At 42.5% G+C, this 17,493-nt stretch overlaps 1 protein-coding gene across 1 annotated transcript; it reads left to right on the top strand.

The window, feature by feature from the left end:
- The first annotated feature begins 14,292 nt into the window (after positions 1 to 14,292).
- LOC136539131 (uncharacterized) lies at positions 14,293 to 15,747 on the top strand. The gene is made up of 2 exons (XM_066531072.1): positions 14,293 to 14,813; positions 14,910 to 15,747. Exons 1-2 carry the CDS (start codon positions 14,496 to 14,498, stop codon positions 15,462 to 15,464), a joined length of 873 nt encoding a protein of 290 aa, XP_066387169.1. The 5' UTR covers positions 14,293 to 14,495; the 3' UTR covers positions 15,465 to 15,747.
- Positions 15,748 to 17,493: the final 1,746 nt, after the last annotated feature.

The following is a 17,493-nucleotide window of genomic DNA, read 5'->3' as shown; positions in this document are numbered from 1 at the left end:
GTGGACCCCCTGGTTCTCCCCGCCATTCCTACGCTGACGACGTGCCTTCTCCGACTGGCGCCGACAAGCTCCGGTGCATCCTCTGCTCCAAATCCCATCAAGGACCGCGCGCAACAATTCGACATAAGGGAAGGGCCGTTCTACGAAGCCATGACTCATTTGAATAGTGCCCCTGAGGACCTCTTCGCTGTAGTTTAATTAATGTTTTCTGCAGGGACCCCGATGCAAGACTTACATGTCTTTTCTTTTGTTTTTACAGATTTGAATGATGAACTTTGAAAATTCGTAGTAATTTGTAGAAAAATTGTAAAATAGTAAATGAGGACTTTTTGGAATCCTTGCAAAATTTTCTATGAATTAGATCTATAATATTACGTGTTTTAGTTTAAAGTTTTAGCTGTAAAAATAGATTTAGGCAGTTAGGTTCTTAATGCTAGTCATGTCTTGTCTTTTTGATAACTGCAGTTATTTTACTCAAATAAATGTGAAATTTTTATGGAGTGTTACTGATGTGATTAGTGATGTCTGGTAAAAATTTCAGGAGTTTCGGCTTGATGGTTTAAGAGTTATAAAAATAACAAATTCCCTGTGTTGCTTTGCTCCTATTCTGAATAGTCCTGCATGTTTGAATTAATTGGCTCAGTTAAGTTATGAATCATGACTTTATGATAATACATGAGTTGTAGTACTTTTAATAAGCTTTTCAAAAAGCTAAATATCATAATTTGTGGTTAAGTAGATTTTGAGTTATACTCGCTTGAATCTCTCTGGCTGTTTCTGCCCAAACCCAGAGAGGGTTTCTTTGTTCTTATTTTGGGGCCTTCTTAGTAGTATAATTAGCTTTAGGTGTTTACAACAAAGTTGTTTAGAATTTTCTAAGCTTTCTAAAAAGTCTAGAACCACATTTATTGGACATGAATAACTCCATTTATAGCTGTTTAAAGTGGCATGTCAGTTTCTGTCTATGTTTTGGACAGAGATGCAATTATTGGATTAATTGACCCTTCTAACTGTAGAATCATCTTAATATGAGAACAAGAAAGTTGTAAGCTTTTCAAAAAGTTATGGTTCATGTTTTTTCGAGGTATAGAACTCTAGTTATGCTTCTATGAAGTTTCGATCAGTTTTTTGTACCACTGCTGTTGGGCTGCATTGGCAGTTTTGCTTGTGCAATTATTTTCGTGGTGTAAATGATATTTGCTATGGTTATAGTGAATACAAAAGTTGTAGTAAATTTTATAATCTTGCTTGTGTTCAAATTGTAAGACCATATGCCTCATAGTTTAGGAGTTACATGACTTTTAATTCTTCTGTTAAGTTTTGATTGTATTCAGAGTAGATCTGAAAGATGCTAGTGTTTGATCTAGTTAGGATTTGAATGAGTTTTTGGTGATAATAAGAAAGTTGTAGATAATTCATGTATCTAGCTGCTGTTAAAATTTGGTGGTATTTTCCTTTGTGGTTTGTGAGTTATGCCTGTTTAAAGTTGGGTTTCAGAAATGGCTGCTCTCTGTCAATTGCGGACCAGTTTATGTAAATGGGTATATTTGACTTAGTTAACTTGAGAATCATGCTAAGATAATTAAAGATGAATTGTAGAAAATTCTATAAGATTTCCATAATATCTTGTTGCAAGGCTATTGAATTTGTATAACTCTAGTTATGATCCTAACATGAAGCTGTTGTTTCCAGTCCAGAAATAGACATATGCTAGTTGTGGTTGTTTACTCCATGTGTTGCTAAGTGTGGCTTATGCCCTTGTTGATGGTCAAGTTATGATACTTGTGACCTTGTTAAACTTGCGTCATGCTTGATGTACTTGCTCTCTATTGTTAGTTGTGTGATGTTAGTTAAATAGCTATTGGTGTTTATGTTTTGCATAATCTTGTGTTGGTCTTGAATGCTTATGTGAGGCATCTTGTGTTACCATTCATCACATTCATACACATGCATCTTGCATCTCATTTAGGTACGCTAGATGAACCATGTGAAGGATGTGATGTTTTGCCGAACTCAAAGATTGGGTTTGGTGGATCTATCCCGAAGATGGAAGGACTAAGCAAGTGCTAGGACCAGAGATGTCACCAAGTCAGTGCAAGCTAACTGAACTGACTTGTGTTGGATCCCAGGCAAGCCTCAGAGCATTCTAAGTCTCCTAGTATTTTACAAATAATTACTTAAGTTCTTATGATTGATGCATCAGGTTATAAGAGTTGAATGGAAGCACTTGATGCATATAAATTCCTTGTCTAGATATATACACCGTTAACCCTGTATAGGTCTAGAATCGAATATATGATTAGCCATGCTTAGACCGGTTGAAGTCGGGTGATTTCCTATCACCTGCGAGATATAGGTGGAAATCGGAGCACGGTTGTCTATATTTGCTATCGTGGAACAGAACCATGGGGTAAAAGAAAATCAAGGCCAGATGGAGTCTATGCGTAGGTTGACTCATGTGATTCCGTCTGTGCCGATTAAGGATCATACCGTTGTTGGCGCTTCTGACAAGATTGAATGCATGCCTATCACTTAGCTGGCCAGATAACTCGTTTCGACCGTGAAGCCGAGTAGCTCAACTCAGGCCAAGCGCCGTTCTATTGTGCGCTCCTTGCGTGGGGCGATCAGACTAAGCCCAAGGGCAGGCTAGGCCTGAACGTCCTGGCATCTGGTGTCCCAGATTGTGCAGCGCAGTATGGACCCACGAAATGTGTACCTGAGTTGTACCAAAGGTGACCTAAGGTTACCGTTGATCTGGTATGCCTGTGTTTGTGTTAGGAATAAATTCCCAGCTGGTTGAAATTGATTTGAATCGTCGTCTCTCTTGGATAGTGAGAAACTTGGCTAGTCCCAACATCGTAGTATTTGGATTATGGAATGTGATGGTTCGGATAAACATAGAATTACTATACCTGCTATGGTTACTATTGTATGCTCTAAAAAGATATACCACATGTTTGGCACAGGATAGTTGCTAATCTAGAGATGGATAGTTCTAATTAACTTGATGACAAAATTTTAATTGTATAATTGAGTTAATCGCTTTTTATGCAAAATGTTGTCAAGCTACCTCCACTTATAAAGCTTTGCATACTCCTTAGAGTCAATTTTATTTCTGGTTTATGACGGGTAAGTCTAGCTGAGTACAATCCAGTACTCAGGGTTTATCCCACCATGTTGCAGGTGAGGTTTTGGCCTGCTGAAGATGGTGGTTAACCGCTGGTGGGCTCGGTGACTCTATATTTACTTCTCATCTACATGCTTTTGTTTGAGGATGTCACTTATGCTAGCAACATATTTGGAACTTATATTAATATAATCATTTGAAAGTTATGTTGTTTTCACTAATCGATTTTGAAATCCAAACTTGTACTATTATTTATGAACCTATTTATAATATTATTTTCGCTGCAACCCTACGTATGTGATGTGTATTTGCTTAATCACGTGATCTTGGTTGTGATGTTGATTTACCGAGGTCCCGCGTGACACTCAATGGACTACCGGGTTTATATAAGTGAGAGTATGCGTGTGTCAACGTGTTAAGCGGGGACAGCCGTACTTGATCTTGTATAAATTGGGCGGTTCTGTCATAGCTGGTATCAGAGCAAGATTAAGCATAATACTGTCAGGTACATAGTTTTAAAAGCCAAGTTTTGGTTTTAAAAAGTCTATTTTAACTAAAACTTTAGCTACAGGCAAATTTGTCAAAACTTATTTGCAAAACTATGCTAGCGACATCATCTTTTATGCCGGTTAAGGACTATTAGGTGGCTATCTAAGTACTAACTGTGGGGGTTTACTTCTTGCAATTTTTATTTTCATCGTCCCTACGGTGTGCTATTATATGGATGCCATTCACTTGAATGGTAATGTATGGATCAATTGCCTCTACGCCCAGGTAAGTGTAAGTTGTGAGAGCATGACCGTCTAACTATCGGTCTAGGAGAGAGTTAGCTATGGTTTCTGGAATATTTACATGTTACACACATGTATATATGAAGGTACTTAATTGTGGGTATATCTGCCGGATAGCTATGGATATCGAAGTATATATATCTGGGGATGTATATATGGAGAGTATCTTAGTTTACTGCTTTCATTGTGTGCTTATTTATCTCTTGTAGGAATGGGCTGCAATGAATTTGCCTGCAGGTATGCTAACTACGAATGCATAGAATGTAGCTGACGACTAGCTATATATCGAGAGAGTACGTGTTATGCCACCGACATAGAACGTGATTGTCGTCTTAGGCTAGCAATTTTGTGAGGATGAATAGGACGAGCATGCATCATAATTGTGCTTGTGCATAAATATGCTTTCCTCACCTTGTTCTAATACTAAGTAACTTGTGATCAATGTGATGCTACTATCTTCCTTGTGTGAAGCTAGACAAGGTACCTTGTTCCATGCCGCTTGAATAGCTATGCTTGAAGATAGTGTGTAATTAGCTTTGCCTTGTATGTTTGCTTCCAAAGGAAATAGATGACAAGTTAATAGTTAGCAAAATGTTCACCCCTTTGAAAACTAAATTGCTAAATGTAAGTAAAACTTGTTTTGTAGAGATATCCACCTACTCAGTAAAAATGAATTTAAAGATAACAATACTTTACCACCATGTTTTGCATGATATGCGTAGCAGTGTTGTTGTAGGTGACTACTTGTTAGGTGCGAGCTTTGTGCTTAGTAATAGTCGCTTAAGCTAATTAGTTTGAGTATTTCGAAATGCTTGCTTAAGACCATGATGTAGGTGTGGATGCACGTTATCTAGGTAATGCCATAGCTGTCACCCCTTTTGTCCTCGGTAAGCATACGAGTGTTGAAGAGCGCTATCCTAGAACAACATCCAAGTTTTGGGAATCTCATGGTTGTCATCTCCAATTAAGTTCTCTCTTAGGAGCCTGAGCCTATACATGTGGTTGCTAGCCATTGAACGTTGTGCTACGAAGACCTTTATCCATGCCTTTGCTTGACTTTCGACCCAAGCTTAGCCCCCTTCTTTGCTCGCATGTTTTGTGGTTGTTCCGCTCCTGTGTGGGAGGACCTTGCTCAAAAATCCTTGTTAGATCTCATTGCTCCTTCTTCTACTGATGATCTGGTGCAACGCTAATCGCTATCTACCCTGCTTTGGAAACTTTTCCTCGCAGATCATGTCGTTGCTTTATCAACTAAATCCTTAGTCAGTGCCTTGGCTCTATCCCTCAAATCTCGTTTGTTTTATCTCCAACTCTTTCAAGTCTTTGGATGTTTATCAGTCTTGATCTCATGTTGCTGCTCGACAAGACCAAATCTCAGGTTAATCATTATCTGGTAATCACTTGGTGGACACAAGGCGTATATGGAAATTCAGCAAGAGTCTCCTGCTTAGTTGCCTTCGGCAATTAGGCTATGCTCTCTTGCGCTGTGTTTTAATCTTTGGATCCCCTGCTTGTTGACTCCTAACCTTGTGGCTACCATTATTTGCTATCCCTCCTTCTCCTAGTGCTTGCTCCTATGCAACCCAAATTGTGCCACGTGAGATTTCTTGTGGGTTGTATGTTCAGTAATGGTGCCACGATTAGCAATCTACGGTGCCGTGACGAAACCGAGAGCCTCCTGTGGGCGCGCACACAAGGTTGTGCTGCTCGGCACGTGCTAGTATCGAGGTTTCTAGTCATGATCCATTGCAAAACTACACCGATGTGTTATTTTCATGTGAGCTCTTCCTTGGTTATCTCTCCTTATCATGTCAAGAGATCTATATGTCAAACTAGATGCAATAGGACTCCCTTTTGAAGTCGTCCAACGGTTAACCTTTGAAGAATAGGTCACTAACAGGAACATAAACAGACTGCAAGAGGTGGTAGATAAGTGACTCTACTCGACGTGACTGTCCTTGTAATGACGTCGGTCATCTAGTGAGCAACTTATGTCATTTTTGTTGGATCAAAAAGGTGCACCACACTTAAGGTTGAACATGTTATCAGTCGGATGATAAATGGACCAGAATATTATGTGCTGTAATAGGTCACCTGGTATATATTAGTTCATGTCCAAGTTCTCAATCTTTAGGTGCATAAGGATCACGTAGACGAACCGACCTTCTTTGGTGTGACCCCTTTCTGCTGACTTCAATGGCGACCATCTGTATGCTTCGACCACAATTTTTATTATCAAGAGTGAAGATTTGGAACCTTTTTAGTGTTGAGAGACAATTGATTAGTTACCAGTAGGAAAGTTAGTCTTTAGTTAGGTAATGACTATTTGGTAACTATGAAGACCAGATCTCACAGAATAATGTTGATCAAGGAAACAACAGACCTGGCCCTGCAATGCAAGTGCTACTTCTTCTCCAAATGTGCTATCAAGTCAATTCCATCTTGGACAATCACGTATATAGTGCAAGATGTTGTATCAGCTAAGTAAAGAACTAGAGAAAGCATATCCCTAGTTTTGATCAGCATCATTGTGCCCCTAGGTACCACCAACGGATTTGTTCAAGGCTCTATTGGACCAAGTGCCAGAGAATATTCAGAAACGGTTCCTTGTCTATGTAGGAATGCCCTACAGGTGGAATAATGCTTTGTGCCCTGCGAAAACATCCCACCAGTTAAATGCTTGCGCATCGTCGAGTTGGTGTCTAAATCAACGGTTGAGGTTGTTTCCTAAGAGGCATGTAAGGAAAATCCTAGCCTCCATCCTCAGCGAGAAAGCTACCGTGGTTATAAAGAGAAGAACGAGAAATCTACCCAGATTTTTTTGGTACAAAACCGAGCATCTTCAGGCCAATGATTAGTGACTCAAATATGGTTGGAATGGCCCCAAACTTTGGTGACCTCATTCCTCACTTAGGACACATCGATGCCTCAAGTTTGTTTGAGTATTGGTTGAGTAAAACATTGGATTTGAGAGATACTTGTTGGCTCGGTTTGCTGCCATTTCAGAACAGAGCAGTTTTAGTAGATGAATTGTTGGATGGTCAAACAGTGTCCGTTTGAGCTGAATTTTGGTGCGTAGTTAGAAGACTCATGGATCTATATTCCTACCAAAATTCATGCACAATGGAGTAGTAGTTTGCAGGATATGAACTGATTACCGAGAGGTACAGAATCTGTGATTTCTCTGCTGACTAACTGCATCCCTCATATTAGTAGGTTGTGTTTGTAGTTTAGGCCATGTTGGCAATGTGATGACTGTTAATACTTTAGATGCCCTAGAGAAGACTCCTTGCATCCCTTTGTGCCTTGCTTTTGTCCTCTCGTATCAACTATGGTGAGTAGTCAAGGTGTTCTAGAAGTCAAATTGTGCCCTTGCAATTCGAAAGTAATTGGAAAGGTGTCAAACCATAGATTCTTGGATTATGGTTTTTGAGATATTGATTGGCCTAAGAATGGAAGCCTCGACGTCTAATGTAGTTTAAGAAAGTTGGTTTCGCTACGATGTAAGTCAACCCAACTTGCTGTGCAACTGCACCCCGAAGGCAAATTGTACTCAACCTGCTTGGTAGTGAACTAGTCCCTAGTTTTGTGATTACATGCAACTTGTGTTGTCCTCCAAGCCTCGCTAACATCCTTCTGCGTCAATGGTTCTCCAATGCTAACATGCCTTTGGTACCTTATATGTGTTTTTACCCAAGAGGTGCATCAGATTCAACCTAGATCACTATTGCAACTTGGATCTAAAGGCTCCCTAAGGAATGATCATCGAGAACATTGAGCCAATAGAGTTAGCTATTATGTTACCACTCACTCAGCAGACTCAGACCATACAATATTGTTATCAGAGAAAGAGAACTGCACACATGGAACCATTGCAACGAGTATCCTTCAAAAGATTATGATCTAGTGCAAAGTCCATATGGTATGTGTTGTATCCACTAGGGAAGTAGATGCTACAAATATTTAGTCTATGTTTGTATCGCTCTTCATACATCGAGGATGAAGTACGTAGGACATTGCTATCTTGGATTCCTCCCAAAGTAACAATACTTCATGAAGGCCAATGAAGGAAATTCTTTAGACAAAACTTACTACAAAGGACAAGTATTAGAAAGTGTCTTGACCACATTAGCCTCTCTTATGCTTGAAGCTATATAGCCTAAAGCTATCACTGATATTGGAAACTGGTAGCATGTCTCTCTTCCATAAAAGTCTTTCGTCTTGAATCTCGGGACACGATTCTTTTAAGGGGGGAGGGCAGTAACACCCCAGGTGTTTGCCACCAGTTAAGCAATGGGTTTGAGCTCAAACATGGCATATTAAGTGATGATGAAGATGTCAAGGTCCAACCTATGGAAATGAGCCCCAACCTAAACTTGGATATTGCACCCTTGCTTTACATATAGGCCCTTTTCAAGATATATGCTTGGCTAGTGTTATTGGAATATCTTCATGTGTCTCACATAAATACCCATCTATATTGATCCATGGAAAAGTTTCGTGAAGTTTGGAATCAAGAAGTCACATGAAATGATGAGTTATGTCCTTACTTGAATTATTTTATAAAGTGAATGGAATTCTCGATCGTCAACCAAATCTTGCAACCATGCCCAAATGACTCTAGATGAACTCTACAACAAAAGTCATGAAAGGTTCATGTTGAGCAAATGCCAAGAAAATATTTCAATGGATCACGAAGGATAATTTAAGCTTTATCGTGATCCTACTTTAGTCAAAGTAGAACTATAGCTTTTGCACCTATTTTAAAGTTGGACATTAAATAAAAGTTGAAGCTCATGTTATGTAGAAGAAACTTTGTTTTTGGAGTATACCATGGATCGGCTCGGAACTAAGTCTAGCAGTGGCTCAAAGTTGGAACCTACTGCTGATTTCAGCACTTAGAAATATTCAAGTCTAGAAATTCATCGACATCGGCATTGGCGTCTCGCGTTCTCCGAAATTTGCTAAGCGTCTCAAGTTGACCCCAAAATAAAAGTTGGAGCTAAGTTCATGGAGAAGATCATATAAAAGGATGGCACTCGTTTGACCTTGTTATGACCCTCAATTTTGGAGTTTGTTAATCGCCGTCAATGCATTGACAATGCCACTTTGGAGATTAAATTACCCACTGTTATGTTGCTCAAATGACTAGAGTGCATAAATGAAAAATGTAGAGCAGGCCGAGGTGAACAAACTTCATTTTTGGCCCAAGGTCTGATTCGGCCTAGAAGTGGCCCAAATCGGCTCCCCATCTCGCCCTCGCCGACGCTCGCCACGTGCTCGACAGTTTGCCTACGTGGCCGCCATGCTCCGAGTGTGCTCTGCCATGGTCGACGCGCGTCCCACCTTAGTGCCGCGTGCCTCCTTATGCCCTGCTCCTCCATAACGCGCGCCAGAGCTGCCCCATGCCTTCCCCCACTCGCTTTGCCGCTCCCACTCGATTTGTAGCTCGCGCCCAGCGCCAGGGCCGCCATGGCCGGCTGGTCGAACTTGCCACCACAACGTCCCTATTGCCCCGAGCTCCTTCGTGTTTCCTCACGTGCACCACCGGCTCCGCCAACCTCTCCTCATTCTCGCGCACTGCTTCGTTGAGCCAACCCAGGCTAGGAGGCCGGAGGACCGCCGCCGCCACCGCTGCATGCCACCGCCGTGCGGGGCTAGTGAAGCACGATCCATCTCCCAGCCATCCGTGGCAACCTTTGGGTGCGCGTGGACCCCTTGGTTCTCCCCCGCCATTCCTACGCCGACGACGTGCCTTCTCCGACCGACGACAACAAGCTCCGGCGCATCCTCTGCTCTAAATCCCGTCAAGGACCGCGCGCAACAATTCGACATAAGGGAAGGGCCATTCTGCGAAGCCATGACTCATTTGAATAGTGCCCCTGAGGACCTCTTCGCTGTAGTTTAATTAATGTTTTCTGTAGGGACCCCAATGCAAGACTTACATGTCTTTTCTTTTGTTTTTACAGATTTGAATGATGAACTTTGAAAATTCATAGTAATTTGTAGAAAAATCATAAAATAGTAAACGAGGACTTTTTGGAATCCTTGCAAAATTTTATATGCACTAGATCTATAATATTATGTGTTTTAGTTTAAAGGTTTAGCTGTAAAAATAGATTTAGGCAGTTAGGTTCTTAATGCTAGTCGTGTCTTGTCTTTTTGATAACTGTAGTTATTTTACTCAAATAAATGTGAAATTTTTATGGAGTGTTACTGATGTGATTAGTGATGTCTAGTAAAAATTTCAGGAGTTTAGGCTTGATGGTTTAAGAGTTATAAAAATAACAAATTCCCTATGTTGCTTTGCTCCTATTCTAAATAGTCCTGCATGTTTGAATTAATTGGCTCAGTTAAGTTATGAATCATGACTTTATGATAATACATATGTTGTAGTACTTTTAATAAGCTTTTCAAAAAGCTAAATATCATAATTTTTGGTTAAGTAGATCTTGAGTTATACTCGCTTGAATCTCTCTGGCTGTTTCTGCCCAAACCCAGAGAGGGTTTCTTTGTTCTTATTTTGGGGCCTTCTTAGTTGTATAATTAGCTTTAGGTGTTTACAACAAAGTTGTTTAGAATTTGCTAATATTTCTAAAAAGTCTAGAACCACATTTAATGGACATGTATAACTCCATTTATAGCTGTTTAAAGTGGCATGTCAGTTTCTGTCTATGTTTTGGACAGAGATGCAATTATTGGATTAATTGACCCTTCTAACTGTAGAATCATCTTAATATGAGAACAAGAAAGTTGTAGGTAAGTTTCTAAGATTTTCAAAAAGTTATGGTTCATGTTTGTTGGAGGTCTAGAACTCCAGTTATGCTTCTATGAAGTTCCGATCAGTTTTCTGTACCACTGCTGTTGGGCTGCATTGGCAGTTTTGCTTGTGCAATTATTTTCGTGGTATAAATGATGTTTGCTATGGTTATAGTGAATACAAAAGTTGTAGTAAATTTCATAATCTTGCTTGTGTTCAAATTGTAAGACCATAGGCCTCATAGTTTAGGAGTTATATGACTTTTAATTCTTCTATCAAGTTTTGATTGTATTCGGAGCAGATCTGAAAGATGCTAGTGTTTGATCTAGTTAGGTTTTGAATGAGTTTTTGGTGATAATAACAAAGTTGTAGATAATTCATGTATCTAGCTGCTGTTAAAATTTGGTGGTATTTAGCTTTGTGGTTTGTGAGTTATGCCTGTTTAAAGTCGGGTTTCAGAAATGGCTGCTCTATGTCAATTGCGGACCAGTTTATGTAAATGGGTATATTTGACTTAGTTAACTTGAGAATCATGCTAAGATAATTAAAGATGAATTGTAGAAAATTCCATAAGCTTTCCAGAATATCTTGTTGCATGGCTATTGGATTTGTATAACTCTAGTTATGATCCTAACATGAAGCTGTTGTTTCCAATCCAGAAATAGACATATGCTAGTTGTGGTTGTTTACTCCATGTGTTGCTAAGTGTGGCTTATGCCCTTGTTGATGGTCAAGTTATGATACTTGTGACCTTGTTAAACTTGTGTCATGCTTGATGTACTTGCTCTCTATGGTTAGTTGTGTGATGTTAGTTAAATAGCTATTGGTGTCTATGTTTTGCATAATCTTGTGTTGGTCTTGAATTCTTCTGTGAGGCATCTTGTGTTACCATTCATCACATTCATACACATGCATCTTGTATCTCATTTAGGTACGCTAGATGAACCACGTGAAGGATGTGATGTTTTGCTGAACTCAAAGATTGGGTTTGGTGTAACGTTCAGTCCCGACATACATGGCCCAGGGCCACTCTTCCGAGGAGTGGTTCCACCTGCGTAGCAACCCGCTTGAACTTTCGTCCTTGCTTTGTTCAAAACGGTTAACCGAAGGTTACTATGCGTCCCTGACCCTAGTATTTAAGTCGATCCGGCGATCTTAGAGTTTCCAGTATCCGGCGATCTTAGAGTTTCTAGTATGGTACTAAACTGGTTGCATAGGGGTTTTTTCGTGGTGCTACAGTAACACTGGTGAACAGTACCCCGAATTTGGCTGTCCCATTTTCGGATGAACAGTGCTCGGTCTACAGCACCCGGAATTCAGATGCTATAGTACCGCCCCATTCTGCTACAGTCCCACCGCCCCATAACTGGATTGGATTAGGCCCACTTTGGCCCATTAGGATGTTACAATCACCCCCTAAGGATTCGACGTCCCCGTCGAATGCCGAATCAGCTTACCCTTTTGGGACATTTATTCCAGGATCCTCCTCTCTTCAACACGTTTGTGTGGCCCCATGCCGGCGCATGTGTATGCCATGCCGTGTCCACGACGGGTCCACGCACATGCACACAACATACCCGCGTAGTTGTCCCCACGTGCCCGTGAAACCTCGAGAGTCGGCTCTGATACCAAATGTAACGTCCAGTCCCGACATACATGGCCCAGGCCCACTCTTCCGAGGAGTGGTCCCACCCGTGTAGCAACCTGCTTGAACTTTCATCCTCGCCTCGTTCAAAACGGTTAACCGAAGGTTACTACGTGTTCCTGGCCCTGGTATTTAAGTCGATCCGGCGATCTCAGAGTTTTTAGTATGGTACTAAACTGAGCCCAAGTGCAGGCTAGGCCTGAACGTCCTGGCATCTGGTGTCCCAAATTGTGCAACGCAGTACGGACCCGCGAAATGTGTACCTGAGTTATACCAAAGGTGACCTAAGGTGACCGTTGATCTGGTCTGTCTGAGTTTGTGTTAGGAATAAATTCCCAGCTGGTTGAAATCGATTCGAATCGCCGTCTCTCCCGGATAGTGAGAAACTTGGCTAGTCCCAACATCGTAGTAATTGGATTATGGAATGTGATGGTTCGGATAAACATGGAATTACTATACCTGCTATAATTACTATTGTATGCTCTAAAAAGATATACCACATGTTTGGCACAGGATAGTTGCTAATCTAGAGATGGATAGTTCTAATTAACTTGATGACAGAATTTTAATTGTATAATTGAGTTAATCGCTTTTTATGTAAAATGTTATCAAGCTATCTCCACTTATAAAGCCTTGCATACTCCTTAGAGTCAATTTTATTTCTAATTTATGACGGGTAAGTCTAGCTGAGTATATTCGAGTACTCAGGGTTTATCCCACCATATTGCAGGTGAGGTTTTGGCCTGCTGAAGATGGTGGTTAACCGCCGGTGGGCTCGGTGACTCTATATTTACTTCTCATCTACATGCTTTTGTCTGAGGATGTCACTTATGCTAGCAATGTATTTGGAACTTATATTAATATAATCATTTGAAAGTTATGTTGTTTTCACTAATCGGTTTTGAAATCCAAACTTGTTCTATTATTTATGAACCTATTTATAATATTATTTCCGCTGCAACCCTGTGTATGTGATGTGTATTTTCTTAATCACACGATCTTGGTTGTGATGTTGATTTACCGAGGTCCTGCGTGACACTCGACGGATTACTGGGTTTATATAAGTGAGAGTATGCGTGTGTCAACGTGTTAAGCGGGGACAACCGTACTTGATCTTGTATAAATTGGACGGTTCTGTCACAGATACCGCACAAAAAAGTACTGCTTTCTAGCCCATGGTTTCTATGAGTAATAATTATTTTCTCTTTCTCTCTCCCAACTCTATCTTCTTGCTCCAATGGGAGTGCGACACGAACTCCCTAGAAACTGGTGGTTTCTCCTCAATGGCAATTTCATGGTTTATTGGTGCATTGGGTCAAGAGTAGACCTGATTTCTTCATGAAGAAACCATTTCTATGATTTTTGCTCTCTTTCTTCATTAATTACGTTGCCATGTCAGCGTTTTGCCTACGTGGCAAGTCATTTAATGAGGATAGAAACCATCATCACTGCACCATTGGGACTGTCCTTAGTTAACTACTACAAATATATTTTATCATTATACATAGGTCCACTTTCTTATATCACAAAGGTTCTTGAAGATCATGCATCACCGGGCTTTAAACTTAAGGTTCCGGTCGTTTCGCTGAAAAAATAAGCCGAAACACTATTCCGGCTGATTTGTTGGGAGAGAAAAACACTGTTCCAGCTGAAAAAGATGGATTATAAGAGAAACGAACATGACCTTAGCCTAATTAAGAGTCAGGAGTAGAAATATTGCAATAAGTACATTGTTGTTATGTTTAATGGACATAGTACATTTTAGAAGTATTCTCTCAGGAGATAAATGTCAAGTAACCAAAAACATCCACACAGGGTGGACACAGGGCCTATAAGTCAAGTGCCACCTCGGACAGCATGCGGATAAGAACAACCACGTTGTCCGCCACGCCATCGAACTGTCCACGTCGGCTTCCTCCGCTGCTTTAAAACCGGTCCCCTCACCCTCGTCCTCTTCCCCCGCCCCCGGAATTCATTCGCACCCAAAAAAATCGAGCCGATCGAAAAATATAAAAAAAAAACCCTAACCGCTGCGATCGAATCGAATCATCCAAGGGCTGGAGCAGCCCGACGAGGCCATGTCTCAGGCAACCGCCGCCATCCCCTGCCAAGATCGCTTCCCCTGGTGATACGTACGACTCGTGCCGCTCATTTCTTTGCGTTGGGATAGATATGAGGGCCGCTGCGACCGATCCGCCCACGGCGCCGTCGAGGTCGATGTTGAAGCGGCTGTTCGATCGCCAGCTCCTGCGGATCTCGCCAGCGGATCGTCTACCGTCGGCGGGGGCGGGGGAGAAGGATGAGGCGGAGCCGAGCTCCGTGTGCCTGGACGGCATGGTGCGCAGCTTCATGGAGGACGGTGTCGGCGGCGAGAAGGCGGGGCACGGGGGCCGGTACTGCAACTGCTTCCACGGAGGCGATAATTCTGACGACGACGAGGACGAGGAAGCGGCGGCGGCGGCGGCCTCCGACGTCGCCGAGACGATCAAGGTAGTAGCAACTTGATTGCTTGTTTGCTTGATCCCCCAAACACACACCTGATTCTCTTTTTCTAACCGTGTCGCTCGCGCCGCCGTGGTCGATCAGGGCCTCGTCCACTGCGCTACGCTTCGGGAGCGCAACCTCCTCGCCGACGTGTGCGCGCACCTGGAGCGGCACCGCGCGGCGGGGGCGCGCCGGCGCGACCTCCTCCGCCTGGTGGCCTCGTCGCTCCGCGCCGCGGGGCACGACGCCGACGTCTGCGTCTCCCGCTGGGAGAAGTCCCCGTCCCACCCGGCCGGCGAGCACGCGTACATCGACGTGCTCCTCCCGGCGGCGTCCGACCGCGGCGCGCGCGAGCGCGTCCTGGTGGACGCGGACTTCCGGTCGGCGTTCGAGGTGGCGCGCCCCACCAAGGCGTACCGCGCCCTGGTGCAGCGCCTGCCGCCCGTGTTCGTGGGCAAGGACGACAGGCTCCGCCTCCTCGTCGTCGCCGCCGCCGCCGCCGCCCGCGCCAGCCTCAAGAAGCGCGGCCTCCACCTCCCGCCCTGGCGCAAGCCCGAGTACATGCGCGCCAAGTGGCTCTCCCCCTACGAACGCGAGGCGCCGGCGGCCGAAGGGGCGGAGGCCACCGACGGGGAGGGACCCGGAACCGCCGCGTGACGGCAGGACGCTCTTGCAATTTTTGTCTTGAAGGAGGGTCTAGCCGCAAAAGCTAGAAATCTCTTCAAATTTATCGTAACTTTTTTTTTTGGGGTGGTACGTATTTTGGACTGCGATGTGAGAGAGGTATGTAGTGTAGTGCTAGTTTTTTTAGGAAGAGAAGTAAAAGAATGGATTAGCATCCACTTTTGGTAATGATGTTTGTTTGTGTAGTCATGGAACTTGCCATGATATGATTTGATATTATTACATACTAAAATCCCAGTAAAAATTGCCAGTTGACGGCTGTAAAAGCTTGCACACTCTCGGATTCTCAGAGTTCCGCACAAATTACAAACTGAGTTTACCTGGAAGAAAAACTAGCCTGTCCTCGGAGTACTTCTTTAGTTTTTAACCGGAAGAGACTGACAGCCTGTTTGGTAGGCTGTATCTGGCTTATAAGCCTTAATTTATCAGTTAACCAACAGCGTTTTTCTCTTATACCAAACCAACTAACAGTACTTTCAGCTATGGTTTATAAGTCAACATTTCTCTAGACTTGTAATAGCTTGCAATTTGCATACTTGGTTCAACTGTTGTGCACGCAATGCTAACTGGATGCCAGGCGTATAGCAGTAAACAAACCCTGCCTGGCTGCCCATGAGATACTACTGTCTATCAATTATAAAGGCCAAATTGGGCGTTTGGAGGAGAAGATGCAATTCTTCTGAATTCTAGATTAGGGTCCTGTTCGGTTGGCTAGAAAAACGGCTGATGTTGATACTGATTTATTGTGAAAAAAATTACTATTATTTTGCTAAAAAGGTACTACTGATAAGTTCAAGCGAACAGAGCCTAGCTTTTTGATATGCTCTGAAAGATAAATAATATTCTCCGACCTCTCTTGATAAAATAAATAAATGTGTGAATAAATGGAAGAAAAAAATCCAAGGTGGTTGTACTGTGCAAGGCACCCAGACCCAGCCCAGGTGCCGGTTGTTGCAAGGTACAGTAAGGGAGACTGCCGCAAGTGGCAAATATTTATCCACGCCCATTCTGGAGGTTCCCTGTAGTATAAAAACCAAAGAGAGACTCTGTGCTGTGGATCGGATGGGGGTCCCTAACTTTTTATTATTTTATAAAATTTTGGTTAATGTTCGATTTGAGCGCCTAATCCAATCCAAATCTGGATCAAAAAATGAACTGCACTTGCCATATGCGCTTGGCTGATAAGCCATGACTGAAAGTACTATTAACTGATTTATTACGAGAGAAAAACACTGTTTGTTCTCGAAAAAAGTATGGCCAAACGAGCAGCGCAAGTAGGTGTAGGTCGGGCCGGAGCTGTGTATGGCTGTGCACCTGGCCTACAATAGACAACCTGTTCCTTTCGGCTGGTACTGCTGGCTGATTTGGTGTGAGAGGAAAACATTATTTGCTGGCTGATAAGCCAAGCCAGCTACAGGTAGATATAGCCTGCTGAACAGGCTGAGATTCTCTGCCTCTGTGCAGCTTGTGCGGAAGACGCCAAAATGGAGTTTTCGCCGGTTTCTCCCTCAGATTCAGAGGCAAACCAGGCAAATCAATGACCGTTTGATATGATCAGCGTGTCGGGCTGCGGAACTCGTTTATGTAGTTTATAAGCCGACTAATGTTGTTTGGTTATAAGAGAAAAATACTATATGATGGCTGATACGATCAAACGAACAGGATGAGTACGCAACCTGCTACTGCTTGCCAGTGCCACTACAATAGTTTGAGAGTGCTGCAGCTACCGATATTTCTTTCTTTTGCGACCAAATTGGCAGAAGAAAGTTCGAGTGTTTTCCTGTAGAAGCTTTGGACCTACTACTTTGGAGAGTTCTTCATTCTTGTCCTGACGCTGACGTGCTCTTTGAGAGAAATGATTTGTGGCTGAAATTAATTTTGTAGGATTCTCTAAGGTATTTGTTTGGAAGCACTCACTTATGCTCAACCAAACAAAAAAAATATATACACAGGTTCTAGTGAAATCAAACAGGAATCATTTCTCGATTTACATTGAAAGATG

Source organism: Miscanthus floridulus, chromosome 2 (genome assembly GCF_019320115.1).
Source record: "Miscanthus floridulus cultivar M001 chromosome 2, ASM1932011v1, whole genome shotgun sequence".
Taxonomy (NCBI): domain Eukaryota; kingdom Viridiplantae; phylum Streptophyta; class Magnoliopsida; order Poales; family Poaceae; genus Miscanthus; species Miscanthus floridulus.
This window is presented reverse-complemented; position numbering and strand designations above follow the sequence as displayed.